Source organism: Lepisosteus platostomus, chromosome 17, assembly GCF_059453375.1.
Source record: "Lepisosteus platostomus isolate fLepPlt1 chromosome 17, fLepPlt1.hap1, whole genome shotgun sequence".
Classification (NCBI taxonomy): domain Eukaryota; kingdom Metazoa; phylum Chordata; class Actinopteri; order Semionotiformes; family Lepisosteidae; genus Lepisosteus; species Lepisosteus platostomus.
The window spans coordinates 23,034,599-23,050,115 of record NC_142627.1 but is presented as its reverse complement, the minus strand read 5'-3'; the positions used below and the strand labels follow the sequence as shown (position 1 = coordinate 23,050,115).

Sequence of the window (15,517 nt, the reverse complement as noted above, 5' to 3'; positions counted from 1 at the left end):
TCTTGTTCTTGTTATGACATCTACTGTAGCTGTATCTTTGGCTGTACAATTACTTTTAATCAGCATTTGTCTTTTAATCTACAGTTGAAAATTCCAATCAGAAAATGTATACAACTACGTCCTATATAATAGTTTCAAGCTTTTGTGGTTCTCTTATTGCACCAAGGGAACTGTAAAAATAATTATGCCATTTTTTATGTTTATAATTTTAACCAGTAAATATGGAATTCTATCTGGGGACTCTGAAAATATACAGTATATATATATTTTGTCCTTAAAATTTTGACAAAAGTTATTTATTTACCCCCTTTGTGCGATAAGACATTCGTTTTTGGAGGTTTTGAATAATAATGACGAACAAGTACAGTACAATATATCCCTCAGACAATGGAAAACTTTATTTAAAGTGACTCCAGTCTCCAACTAGAACCCAAATCATAGGTATTATGTTTAATACACTTTCAGGCTCTTTATGTCTGCCATCTTCAGTATTTGTTTTCCTGCACAATTCTAGCACATGTACTGTAGTACTCAAGTGTGAAATTTCCAATATACTGTATACAGTGGATATATATTGGACAAGAAGTGAAAAGGCCGTAAAAAAGCGGTGAATGTTAAAAAAAATCAATGAGAACTCCATCTACAGTAGGTGTTCAAAAAATAAACAATACCTATCATTTCCTGCATAATATATTGAATCAAAACAAACTGTATTCCAATTTTAATGACAATAGCTTGAAAATAGTGTAGCTAAGTACGTACATTTTTAACCATAGGCTTAACAGTGGGCTGTCTGTAATAAACCTCATTTTCCAATCTACATTAAAATGATCACATCTGCAAACGCTGCACCAGGGTTTTTATCAAGTGAGCCACACTATGATGTACTGTAGTGCATCCATGCCCATTCAATCTCTGGGAAGAAAACACAAATGCAGAAGTGACCCACGACTGTGAGTTCATACTGGTAGGGCTGCTCATGGGGCCTCAGCTGGACAAAGCTGCAGATGATATATTGTGCTAAACAGATGGTAAAGATAGCCTCAACCTGCTTGCCTCAGTTACTGAGGAGTAATGAGCAGCCTCAGCAGTTACAAGGCCTGCGGGAAATTGACTTATATCCTATTCAAACTTAATGCATCTTCATCACACAGTGCAGCTTTACATTTACACTTGTCAGTCCTTTTCCAATGTGAATTTATTGTTTATACGTACTATATACAGACCAGTATGAGACACTGGTGTGCTTTTTCTTCTGTGTACCATATCTCATGAAGGACTTTAATCTTCTCTCATTCATTCACATGAAGAATATAATCGTGGTCTGAGATCTCTCATGCAGTACGTACTGGTAAAAGAGCATCAATCACTGGTGCTGAAGAGGTTTTTCAGGTTTTTTCTTCCCTTTTTTCAGTGCATTCTATGTTCCAATTTTATCTGCATTAACATTACAACAAACAAACTATTATCATTAACAAATTACTAACTTATTCATAAGTGTGTGGACCTTTAAAGTTAGACTGTTTAAAGGTTTTCAGCTAAGACCATATAACATAATGCAGTTTCCAGGCATTTTATGTTTGAATCCAGACTTTCTCAAAAGACATCAGATATTGCTCTCTGTTTATCTTATAACTGAATATACTGTATCTACAAAATGTCTGGACTCTGAGAGACGTGCATGCTGCTTATGCTAACTATTGATATGTAACTTGTCCGTGTGGTTTGGGAATTAGCATTAATCTTAGGTAAGGATAGCAGGTATGTTGGTGTAGCAATTCGCAATGCTGACATCTTGGTGCTTGGTATCATGCTGATTGGATGCCACCCAAGTGGATTTTGCAAGTTCTTCCTGCATTTCCATGGGTTGTGTTTAAGTGCATAGATTCCTTCCACCAGGATAGCCATACTGACCAAATTAATTGGATTCTGAATTTTCCCAGTGAGCTGTTGTGTATTTTTGTTGGCTGTGTTATATTAGCATCCAATCCAGGGTGTAGTTCTACTTTAACTACTTTGTACTTCTAGGTAGCTCTGAGCTACCTTGACTTTAACAAGGAATCAGTTTTCTCATATTGGATGGATGAATTGGTGAGGCAAGATAAACTGCAAAGTCAGCTACAGCTTTGGGCTTGTCCAATAATTATAAGAATGCACTAGTGAACACTTCAAAAAACAATCAGAATCTTAATCAGCACTTAATAATTAAGGTTGTTCCATAAAAGACGTCTCTGTTTCACAGAGATATTCCTCCAGGGGCAATAGCTCCACCACAGGGTTAGAAGCTGATATTGAATGCACAAGTAGATCAATGCAGTCGGAGCCTGACAGGGGAGTGAAAACATAATCTTTTTTTTTCTCTGTTTCAACTGTAGAGAGACCAGTTTAAGAAAGCTGATACAGGATGTGGTTCAGTTTTGACTTTTTCGTTTTTCTCACAAGTGTTTAGTAATACCTCGTATGTTTATTTAAAATATATATTTTATCCTTGCAATAGTATTAATGCATCAAGCGTATTCTGTGATGCAGTGATGCTTTCTCTCACTAGCTGGGTGTTAAGTTAGTGCTAAAAATCACACATGTGCCGTAGCAACTGTCAGTACACATTACTCCATGAACTGACATGCATTTATTTTATTTTGCATGGATGTACAGTAGAGATAGCAAAATCTAGTAAGCCTCATACAGTAGTTTGCCAACCAGAACATCTCTGCAACATTTTATGTTTTTTTTTCTATTTAAGAAATTGTGTGTGTGTGTGTTTTGTAGATGATTCTATTCTGAGTGGTATGAGAAACACAGCAAATGAGAATTGGGACCAGTAGCAAGTGTTTCTTTTTTAATGCATCTCAGTATTTATTAGCATTGTTGTTAATGTTTTAGTCATTATCATTGTTAGTGTATCATTAGGCAAGCTTAACGGCAGTACCATTTGACGTTATTAACAGAATGTTGCATTTCTTTAACAGTCAGGCAATAGATGTCTTAAATTATTAAAAGCAGATTTTATTGTTCTTTTGCAGTCAAAGAAAAGGAAAATGTACTCTAATGGTAACAGATAAAACTACATTAATGATTATTACTCCAGCTATGCAATACTCCAGCAGTTACTATGTATTGTGTGGGTGTGTGCACATACTGTACATACAGCACATTGTTGTATGTACTGCAGGTGTTAAACCCAGAATTTTAACAGCCAGTACTGGCACAAAGACGAGGATGCTACCACTAGATTTGCCTAAAAGTTGTCACCACAGACTTCGTAAATAACTCACGTGGGTAAGTACAAGTAGTTCATCTGCTGCAGATAATTGTGTGATGATTAATTGAATTGGAATGTTTGAAATTCTATGTGTTTGTCAGTACATTAAGGCTGTTTGTACTTCACTCCCTTATTGGTAGATCAAGGTAGTTGGTAGGTAGACCAAAAAGGAACAAGTATGCTGTGTAAGATGCTGCTCTGTGTGGCTGTATAATTTACTTTGTATGATATCTAGACAGGAAACTGCCTTAAGTGTTGATATCGCTCCCGCTTCTCTTTTCTGATTATGAAGTGTTGTTTCATTCTGAGTAAAGCCAGGAGACTTTCAGAACCCTCTGGTAGACCAATGTAACAGGAATGTTTGCACATTGTAAAGCTACCCAACCACCTATCGTGCAGCAGGGATCTTCATAGCCTGCAGAAAATTAAAAATGACTCAAAGTACACTATACTGGTGAAACACAGGGACATCAGCACTTCGTCCTCACAAATATCTGGTGTCAGGGAGGAGATTTTTCTGTTCTCTTTTTCATGCATTGCTTACAATATAAGATGCATATTTGATGTTGAACTAATTTGCACTTTATGAATCACAGCAGAGCTGTGACTGAAAATGCTGAACTCAATATTGACGACCTGCATGTCTGTTCTTCCTGAAGAGAAAACAATAAATACTTGTATTGAATATTCTAGCTAATAACAAGGGTGATGCATTACAGAGCAGATGGTTTGAGTTCCCACTGATAAATGGTTCTGTGTTGTAAGCTAGTTATGTGCCTGTTCTGGGTTGAAATATATAATACTTTTGTTGATTTCATGCAGACAACTCCTGTGATATTTGCAAGGGAACGATTATTTCAACAGAAAAAGATAGACATCTTCTAATGTATATTTTTTCTATATATCACATGAATGAGAACTTATGTTTTATAAGATGATGTCAGTCATCTGATGAAATACAGCTGGTCATGCAAGTTAGGCTGACAAAACAGGGAAAAGAAAATGACCATGTGGTTGATAATATATCTACAGAATCAGTTATAAAATAAGCTACAGGTGCAGTTTTTATTGACCTTTTCTTATTTGTGTAAAATATTACTTTGCCTCTATTTCTTATCATTGTAAGGAAATGTTAGTAAACAGCTGTTGTGCTCCATTTTTGACAGTAGAGGTTCCTGTTTTAATATAAATAACTTCCTCTGCTAGTTAGCTCCCAAATTGGTGAGAGGCAATGAAGCAAGACCTATAAGCAGTCTTTAGATGCAGATGTAGTGTTGACATTGCAATGCAAGCAATCCCACAAATGGCTATAAAGTATAAATAAGTTGCAAGAGTGCATCAATCTTAATGAATGCTCATCATTTTCACATTATTGATCTTCATTAAGATCTACTATAGCAATTGTTTGCCATAAATCCTGGTCTTTTGTAAAATATTACTCATATTTGGTCTTCACAAGTGCTTCTTGCACTAAAGCAGGAGCCTTATGTCAATCTGGAAATCTATTAAGATATGTTACTAAAGTAATAAAGTGATATACAGTGGTTAGTATAAGTACTATGCCACTGTATTTAAGCTAGTAAAGAGAACTAAATCATTTTAATTAATTCCAACTTTATCATTAAAAATTCATCATATAGAATAGTTTCATCTTTACTTTCAATACCATACCAGTATATATTCAACCATTGCATTTACTTTGTACATTCTCTGAAGACCAAACGATACAAAACTTTCATTCTCGAATGTTTTGGAATATATGGGGGTCAATTATTTGTCTTCAGAAGTGACAGTGCTTAAGAACACTATCTATTTATTTAAAGGGAATAGACATCATCGATTTTTGTATTAAGAACATCTCTGGTGAAATTTCTCTCAGTGGACCTGATGATGCAAGAGGAGAAAAGTGGATGGTTCCCTAGACACTGACAGGTTTAAGAGTGTTTTTCTCCCTTGTGTAATAAAAAGCGACAGCACTATTTATCAAGTCCCAAACTTTTGCTTCCAGAACAGATTGAAACTTTTCTATGATAAGAAAACGTTCATCCGATGTTCCACACACTATATGATTGTCTGTCATGTTTTGTAAACATTGTATCATTTTCTATGACAAGCTAATAATAATTGGATGATTTGAATATGTTCTTTGTAAATATTAGAGTGTATGTGTCTTGTTTTGTATGTGGTGATTATAGACAGCAGAGGTGGCTCGGGGCCACAGTGCCACAATGATTAGCATTGCTGCCTTATTATTCTCTAGTAACTCTAGTAACAACAGTAGCACCCATGGTTAGAGTTCCATTAGAGATGCTTTATACAGTATATTGCTCAGTGAACTGCTCTTACAAAATGCAAATGAATGGAAATATACTGTACATCCAGACAGTATACAACCCTATACCCCTTGTATCAAGAAAAACAAGCATAGGTCCCTACATAAATTCTTCCCAATGTGTGTAAATTAATCTGTAGAAGTCATTACATGCAGAACAATTGTTTTTAAGTCTGTCATATTACATTTCCTCTTCACAGGTTACACATGTACAAACTTTAAATCCTGAGGTTAGCTATTGGCAGGAGGTCATCCCTGTTTGAGTGAGGGCAGTTACATTACCTAATTACACCAATAAGTGGCTTAGAAGTCTCCGAGCTACCAGTACTTGGCAAGACCTCTAGCACATCACTGTAAAATGGATGAGAGAATTGTAGACACAAGCTGTTTTAACACCTTTCAAACAAATTTAGATCCTGACTACTTACCACCTGTCTGACTGTCTTCTGCTGTTCTTGCATCTGCTGCTATTTGTTTCAACTCTCCAGAATGGTCTACAGAAAAAGGCAACAGTAGGTTGCCATCAAAGTTAAACTTTTAGTACAGACTGGCATCTACAGATAACAAAATCTCCTGATGTGATTTCACAATCATTTTTTAGGGTTTGTGCCGCCTTTGCCTTTTCTATTACTAGGCTTCGTTGCAGATTAATTGCTTTTAAAACATTGCAGCTATGATCCTGCCTTTCTTTCTTCTGGGTGAGCTTTTTATTAAGACCTTGCTTTAAGAAAGTAATTTGGACACTTCATTGTGTTCACATCACACCTTTTGGATAGATGCATGAAGGTATTTTAGAAGCTTCTGGCTCGTTAATTCTATTACAGTATGTGTTGCAGGACTCATCAAGGAACAAGAACAACTGTACCATTCTTCCTACAGAATAGAAACAGTAAAAAAAAACTGTGAAGGTTCTTACTTGATAAAAGTGCAGTTAAATAAATTAAAAAAATATCAATTATTGACATTGATGGAAGAGTAAAATACCTACTGATATTGGATGTTTTGAAATAGAATGTGGTCTTACAGTCAAATTGTGTTCAGTTTGAACAAGTCAAGTAACACAGTCTTCTACAGCAGTTGTGATGAATAAAAGATTGAGATTGAATGGCCTCTAGTTTAAAACATTTAATAACAATTACATATGTCAACAAAGTGAAAAACAACAAGAGTTTTACTTGAGATGGTGAGAAATTGCAGTGGTACTTTAAAAAGGTCGAATTATTAATCCATATACATTAGCCATAAAGGGAATATTAGTGTCTAACAATACAATGTCTAAGAAGAGGAAAACCACTGGCTTCAAAATCTGTCTTCTTTTATTGCTGTATATATTGATCCGAAGATGTCATTAAATCATAGCTATCTCAGATGTTTAAGATACTCTCTAGAAAGGGGGTTGGGACTGATGTAAAATTTAAGACTGATTAGCTGGTAGAGTGCATACAGACTTGGAATGTGTTGATCGAGAAACACAAAACTGATAAAAATCAGACGTTTACATTTCAGCATGGCTTTCTTACTTTTCTAATTGCACATTTTTGTTCATTTCTTTTATATAGCAATTCTATTTAAAGTGTATCTCATCATCTCTGTGCCTACATGTATTTTTTGAGTCCAGGGATAAACTGTCTCCTCTCAGCTCCGATATCTCTACTAATTCATGGGATAATGTTTTTTGCGAGTATGAAATGTCTTTCCTTACTTTTTATTGCCCCTAGAGAAATATACAGATATTCAATAAAATGTCCTCAATATGAGACTGTTGTGGCGTATAAGTTTTGTGTTTATTTTGTTTGAAAAGTTTTCTTAAGACCTAAGAATGGCTAATTCTGCCAAGTCATCACCTTCAGTGTTTTGAAACTTGCTAACCTCTAGATGTGGACTATGGGTTAAATCTTCTTTTTTATTTCCAGTTTTCCTGATTTTAGTGATGTAAGAGAAGTAAAGTTGGAGTAACAAAATCACAAATCTACATGCCTGTACACCACAGTACTTAGTTGTTTTTTCACAGTAAGAAAATATGTGAACCTACACACCAGTGAACACTGATGCATAGGTTTACATACAGTATTTGCTGGGCAAGTGGGCAAGTAGATTACCCACTAATCTGAATCTATTGTATACAACTGCATATCAATTGATAGAACTGATCTGAAGAGCATAAGGTCCTCTATATACAGGAGTTATGTCTGCCAAGATATGCAAAGATAATGTCTGGGAGCAAATACCATAGCCAAAACAGGAGAGTGAACAGGGTATGAGGTTAAAATGTATTTGCATTATGTCATTTAGTGTATGGTTTCAGATGAAGAGGCTTTAAAATGATTGAAATTGCTTTTTTCTTCAAACCCTCTAAGCAGATATGCATACAGTATATACAGTATAAGCTACTTTTAATTAGATCAAACCATTTTTGATCTCTTAGTCATATAAATCCCGCTTTTATAGTACAGTATGTTGTACCATTCATTAAGTCATTCATGGGCTTTAGAAGCTTTTTTACAGGATCATTGTTTATGTTATTGATCTTCTGTCCTTACAGAGACCCTAAGTGTTAACCTGAGCATCAAAAGAGACTCATTCTGCAGCAGAGCACAACAGTAATGGAGATATGCATGGTAGCCTTCAGTCCTCTCTCAGAGGCTCAGAGTAATGAAAATCTAGAAACAGTAGCTAAGCCTTGAATTGCCAGGGTGTTAAGAGAGTGCATGCTTCTTGGTTGTACCAACTAGCTGAATATGGAATCTCTTTTTCTCCTTGCTCAAGAGCACTCACACTTCATTGACTGGGAGAATGGTGTCCACACCAGTACCACATACTGTATGACAACCTTGCCAGCATTCTTCCATTCTGAACTGAACTACAGCCAAGCCAAATATCTGCAGATTACTTATATCTATATCACTGCTGTACCTCGCTGGCACTGTGGGTTCAATCCATATAATTCCCTATATTAAGTGACTGAGCACTCATTTTATGGAGAAACATCCTGTTAATATTTGATAATAAAGTAATCAACATGAGAACCCAATCAAACATGTTTCGTATCTCTTGATATTCGTTCTGCATTAAAACAAATGCATATTTAGTCCATATGCACTTCAACGCATTCATAAATTGGTCAGTATAAAGATTGTTTTCCACCTCCACTCTTAATTTCTCCAGATGTCTGAAATAGAAGCTCTTAAAAAAAACACTGCATAATGTTTTATATTTTCTGTTTTTTTTTACAGTGTTGCCAAGTCACACATGTGGTAATCCTGGGGTGATACCCAAAGGAGTAGTGCATGGATCACGCTACAATATCGGGGACAAAATCCGTTACAGCTGTGTGACGGGGAATGTTTTGGAAGGACACGCAGTGCTCACATGTATTGTGAGTCCAGGCAGTGGAGCATCTTGGGATTTTCCTGTTCCTTTCTGCAGAGGTAAGATGAATGACAGGGCTATTGGAAATGCCTTTCTTTCAAATCAGAGTATATGAAAACCTCATGTCTCCATCGGTGGTGTTGTGGGGTTTCAAATGACTGACTTCACAGAGAAGAGTGAATATTCATGTCATAATCTGGGGCTGTTTTCAACTCTGCTTGTATTCTTCTGGAATGTTAAAGGGAAACCAGTGGGTGAGAAAATCACAATTATTCTGGATCTCTGGAACTCCACAGCACTTCCTCACATTCCACATGAAGCAGGAAGCAGGAAGAGTGGGAACTGCCTTCCGTTAAAAAAATCCAACAGGGTGAAATACAAGTTACAAAACAAAAATAATCGGGTACTTTATTCCATCTATGTTTCTTATCCTGGTGAAGTGGATCCACGAAATAATGTTCATTCTTGTTTAAGGGAAGGTAATGTGTTTTTTTAATAACACAATTGAATGACTGACAATCTTTAATTGATCATTTCTCTTTCTCTGTCTTTATTTGTCATTTAATTTTATATACTACTATATATACTCTGTATGCTTTATACTAGTATATATCCTTTATTGAGAGACTGGCCCAATTGATTGAAAAATGTTTAGAAGCTGTAAGAGGAAGTAATAATCTGCACCTGTGACCTTGTGAGCTCTGTAGAAACTGAATGCATGAAGTCAGCATATTAGGAATTCTGTCATCTACTGAGGTCAAAAACAAGCACTGAGGTCTGTCTAAGAACACATCAGATACACACAATATAATAGCTTCAAGCACATGCCAAGTTGCTAATGCAAACAAAAATGTCCCTCAGTTGTATTAGCTATTTTGTATATTTTTGATAAAGGAAACAATGCATTTATGCATTATAATAAAAATACCTAAATTACCTAAGATCAAGGTTTGAGAGCATTGCAGAAAGCGAGATTGGTATAGTGCGTGACTGCAGCAGGTATAAAAATTATGTTGAATGTGGGAATACATCACTTGCTATAACAGTTTTTTGGGTTCTTCGAAACGATTGCAAAATCACATTGTTCAATTGTTTCTTATCCTTAAAATACACATTAACTTACTAGATAGAGTCTGAAGATACCAAGTCACTTTTCTGGTCCCGTCCAAATCTCATGTGACATTCTGTGGTAATAAACGTACTTAGAAAATAAATACATGATATAGTAAAGCACCATGTAAATTCATATGTGGCAGGATTTCATCCATATCTTTACATCAATTATCACATATATTTTCTAATCACATCACTGTTTTTTTGTTTCTAATAAATCACCTGCCAATTCTTTGTTGGCAAAATCATAAAGAGCTTTCGCCAGGGTCATTTCTAACATGTAGTGAATGCTCTACCACAGAGTACACTTGGCAAACCAGTGAAGCTGATGTCATCTGTGTACAGGAAGAAACAACAACACAACACAGTACCAATAATTGCATGAATCAGACTTCTGGTTGTACTGTATGTGCTCCACTTTAAAGAAATGTCTTCGAGGGGGAATTACTCTAGGTCAATGAAGTACTAAGAAGCTGATGTGTATTGTACAGTACATGTACTGGATGTGTTAGGATTATCTTATTTGTCAAATTCATACTGATGCATTGTGAGAATTTGTTTTTTATTCTGTTTGTTTGCTTGTATGAGTCATATTCCATTGGTGTGAAAGAAATATTTTCTCACAAATCAGTGTTTCCAATATAAGAGATATTTTGCAAATTCCTGTTTAAATGAAGGACACTAATGCATTTAGTGTGTATAAAGCAAACAAGCTTAACAATGCTAGCAGGAAGGTGAGATAATAGAACACTTTCAACATACTTGGCGAAAGTAAAAAAATCTGATTGTTCAATTTATAGCACAACATAAATCCTAAAATAGCATTTGTAGTTTTAAACCTGCCATATGAAACTCATCAGCCCTGACAAAAGATTAATATTTCTGCAGCTCAACAGCAAGTACAAAACGGAGAACACGCAAACGTAGCAATCTCTTTGTATTGTGTTTTGTTTCATACAAAATGTTGGTATGTACTGTATATGTTTGCCAAAAGGATACAGACATTTGGAGAAAATCCAAATCGATTCTCTATGTTTGCTGGGTACCATGTATTTCAATATGGCAGGATTGTATAGAAATGAATTTATGCTGCAAATCTGAGATTTCCCAAAATCTGCATGGTTTTATATTTTGAGGCACACTCATGCTCGTACTAGGTTTGAGAAATTGTTCATACAGCACTTCTCTATTTTATTTAAGACACATCCATAAGCATCATAATTCAAAGTAAATTCAAAAGGGATGAACCAGATGTCAGTTTTAAACAAGACTGGTATTAGAAAAAATACCTAGCAATGAAAATGAATCCCTATGCATGGCTTTATGCTTTCAAAAAAAGAAAAAAGAAGAGGATTTTAATTATTTTGGCATATAGTTAATATACGTGTTTGTGCTCAGCGACAAGACTTTAATGAGTTTTTAATTTATTATATAAATAAGCTACATGGTTGAACTGTTTTGTAATTATATATGTTATAATGCCAACAGCTATCACTAGCCAACCAACAAAAGAATTCTCAGAGCCTATAATGGATTTTTTTTTATAAAAGACAAGACCTGGGAATCAATTCATCAGTGAATTTTTTTCTTATTCTGAGGGGTTATATACCTGAAATGTAGGTAAATATTTTATACTGTATAGAGAAGGATATAAACAATGAGGGGTGGAGACGTGGGGAGATTTATGCTCCATTAATCTTCCTTTGTAACAGATTCTAGAAGCATGCACTTTCTACTGTAGTCTTTGCCACATCTTTAAACTTAAATAAGCATAAGTAAATGTAATTAGGGGGAGCCGTGGTAGATCAGACAGCAAGGGCGTCTGGCTCCTGACCAGAAGGTCCCGGGTTCAGTCCCAGGTAGGGGCAGGTGATGTACTGTAGCTCTAGTTCATTCCAGACAGCTCCCAGTTCCACTCGGCCTGCTTTCCCAGTGAGTACCGGGGTTAATCTTTCCGGGGGTAACAGGCCAGTTCACAGGTGTGATGCTGACCCCATCACCTCCACCTCCAGTGTTGGATGGTTGAGAAAAATGGTGGCCCTTGCCCCCTTAATGGCCTGAAGAGGCGACCTAACCTACCTACCTACTTTAATATAATAAAGGAATTAAAAATACAGTGTGAATGTTCACTGTAAGCTATATATTTTTGAAAAACAAATCTAGGAAACATTTGTTCTTCTTCGAAAAACAAAAGTACAGTATTTGCAAATACAAGACATTGGGTAGTGGTAAAACAGTTTCACGTACTGTTCCAGTTTCATGCAGCAACAGCCTGTGATTCTTATACACATCAAAAATATATTTTTTCTTTCTTTCTTTCTTTTAAATCCAGGAAATTAGGAAGTAAACCCTTAATTATATGTAGATTACACCCCATTTACTTTTAACTGTCTTTCTTCAGAGGTGTTCTTAATACTTGGAAAAATGAAAATTGCAAGGCAGTCAGAAACACTTAAAAGCCCATTAGTGAGACAACTCTACACCTACGCCACAGATATGACAAGCTTGAATGCCCATTTTCTAAACCATTGGCACCTATACCCATCTACATTGTTTCCATATGCTCCAGTTGACACTTAAGTGGTCAAGCACAATATGAGAAAACAGCTTGAGAAGTCTAGCTTGATGCTCAGAACAAACTTAACTGTGCATTTTAGCAACATAACCATGTCTTCATTATGTTACACTATTACTGCTTATTCCTCAGCTTGCACTTAATGATGGCCTGATTTACATGCAAACATACAGTAACTGGAAAATAATTTCAAGTTTTACTGTGACAAAAGTCTTTATTTGTTAAGATTGCCATATACAGTGATTGCTAAGTCCTGAAGCCTTAACATTGAGGATATATACTTGCACATAAAGTGTTTTTCTGAATCGTGTTTGTAATGGGCACCCTTTATGGGAGAACCAGAGTTGTGGACATCTGGAAAAAGCTGCCCAGCTGTGTTGTTAGAGCTGATAAAGATAATTATTTAATGAAATGACTAGATGAGATTCTGTAATAGGATCCATTAGCTAGTACCAACCAAATCAGTGTAACCTTAAGTTCTAAACTCTGGGTTTGCTTAAATCTGAGCTAAGGACACAAAGGTTTTCTACATGTCCAGTGTAGTATTTCTGACCAGTTGTTCAGTTTTAACGTGATGACTACTGCTCAAGTCTTTGTCAGGGCAGATAGTAGCCATCCACCATGTTTATTTTAGGCAATTCAATTTAGCTGAACTAGAAAGATGGATGCTTATAAATGCTGCTTGGAAATACTTTTAATCTTGTGGTTAAGGACTGGCGATCATGTTTGTTCCACTTTCTGGGTGCTGAAGGGTTTGAAAAAGTCTCTCAGCTATGATCTCAGATAATGGAAAACTGTCACAATAAATATATTGTTCCACATTTCCAGCTGTCAGTGCTACTGCACACTAAGGAACTTCTTTTTCTTTGCTATGAAGTGCAGGCAGAGATACACCATGTGTTCCATTTTAGCTTTGCAGCCTGCCATGAAAAAGACGATCAGAGAAGTCTGTATTTAACTTCCTTTTAATGGGCAATATTGCATTTCCTCCAATCTGACATAGAAATGTTTATAAAAGCTTTCTTCAAAGGGTATAAAAATGTGTATAAAAGCTTTCTTCAAAGGGAAAACTACACTTAAAGAAGGAGCTAAAATGATGTATCCGGCATACCTACAGTATGTAAAACAACCTAACCTATCTCTCAAGTAATGTACAGTAAGTGGTCTCCACATTATATAAGAAAAGATGCTGTGTCAGTTTCCCTTTAGCGCCTGGCATCTGAGAACGTATCTACATTACATAAGTACCTGTTAGCACAGTTCCTGCACCTTATTTATAATAACTATAGTACAATTAAAATATATCATTTACTATTTTATAGCAGACCAGTCCTGGTGTAAAAAAACCCAGCCTACCTACTGTACAGTAGGTCCATAACCTGTAACGTCTTCTACTCTTCTGTCTAAATGTTAATACAACTTAATTTAACCATGGATCTCTCACAATCATATGTGAGAGCAAACTGTGCATCTTGACCCTATGGCAGCATGATCCAGGAGTCTCCCTTCCAGGTTCTTAACCAGATGGGATCACAAACTTCTGCTTTCTAACCTGCAGGAGAGCAGACCTCATGTACAGCTACTAAAGATGATGAATTTAGGCATGATATGGTAACAACATTGTTTTTACTGTAGGAGCAGAAGTTATGAGTCTGACAAAAAAAGTTGTGTAAGATAATTATAAGTAATTCTTCAGTTACAGTGGCCTTTTAAAATATATATATATAATACATTGTTAAATAAAACCACAAAAGAATGTTTCTTTTTAATTTTTAGAAGTTATAAAATTCTGCATCCATTGGAAATATTGACAAAACTACCGTACTGTGAGTTAACTAAAAATGATTTAAGCCATTTTTTTAAAGAAAGAAAAAGGAAAAAGTTTTAAACAGAGCCACAAGGCAATGGATTAAAAATCAATTTCTTTCGTGTTTTGGATTGAAACCTTTGAGGACAGATCATATAAAATATAATAAGAGTCCTTCTCGAACTACTGTATATCCAGTGTGACCTTGTGGGAAAACTAGTGTTTATAGAAAAGACGTTTACCATTAAAATACAGCATTGCACTCTTTACAATGGAAATTATTAAAAACAAACTTCCTAACCCTTTTGCATTTTACAAGATAATATGTTAATAGTTTTCCTTTGAACTTGGCACATTTTATACTCTACATTTAAAAAACAGAAAACTTTAAAGAATTTACACTTCAAAAAGTATGCATTTTATCAATTCAGAATAGGCATTGTAAATTCAATTGCATTATGAAATTAACGACACAATTACTGTACCTCTTCTGAACAATATCTTATTGCTTGTGTCTATTCTCATCAGCTGAAGGAGCGTGTGGTGGGACATTTAGAGGGACAAGTGGGATGATTTCCAGTCCTCACTTCCCGTCAGAGTATGAGAACAACGCTGACTGTACTTGGAGCATCCTTGCTGAGCCAGGAGACACCATTGCTTTGGTCTTTACAGAATTCCAGCTTGAAGACAGATATGACTTTCTAGAAATCAGTGGAACAGAAGCACCTTCAATATGGTAAGCACTCTGAACTTTCCTAATTATGGCTTTTCAATCTTATGGTTTTCAATCTTTTATGGTTTTATTGCAAAACCAGGGTGACAATATTGCTTTGCAGTGAGGAATATAAAGATTTGTGTATTTCTGCACACTAAATATATTTATACTCTTTGCGTTAAATCAAAGAAGAATGCATCAAATTTATTAAGGATTTAATTGATTTATGTGTTTGTTTTTTGGGGGGTTGCTTAGGAAGACTTTTCTTTCATTTAGGGCTGGGGTAGTGATACACTCAGCTATACAAAATATTCTGTACGTCATCTTTGGTATCCTTATAGACA

At 35.6% G+C, this 15,517-nt stretch overlaps 1 protein-coding gene across 1 annotated transcript in view; it reads left to right on the top strand.

Moving 5' to 3' along the window:
- The window catches only part of LOC148646414 (CUB and sushi domain-containing protein 1-like), a 611,078-nt gene that overhangs the window by 348,031 nt on the left and 247,530 nt on the right, over positions 1-15,517 (top strand). The window contains exons 4-5 of the mRNA XM_088609709.1: positions 8,828-9,022; positions 14,987-15,194. Coding sequence (XP_088465835.1) covers positions 8,828-9,022; positions 14,987-15,194 — 403 coding nt within the window. The remainder of the gene's footprint in view (positions 1-8,827; positions 9,023-14,986; positions 15,195-15,517) is intronic.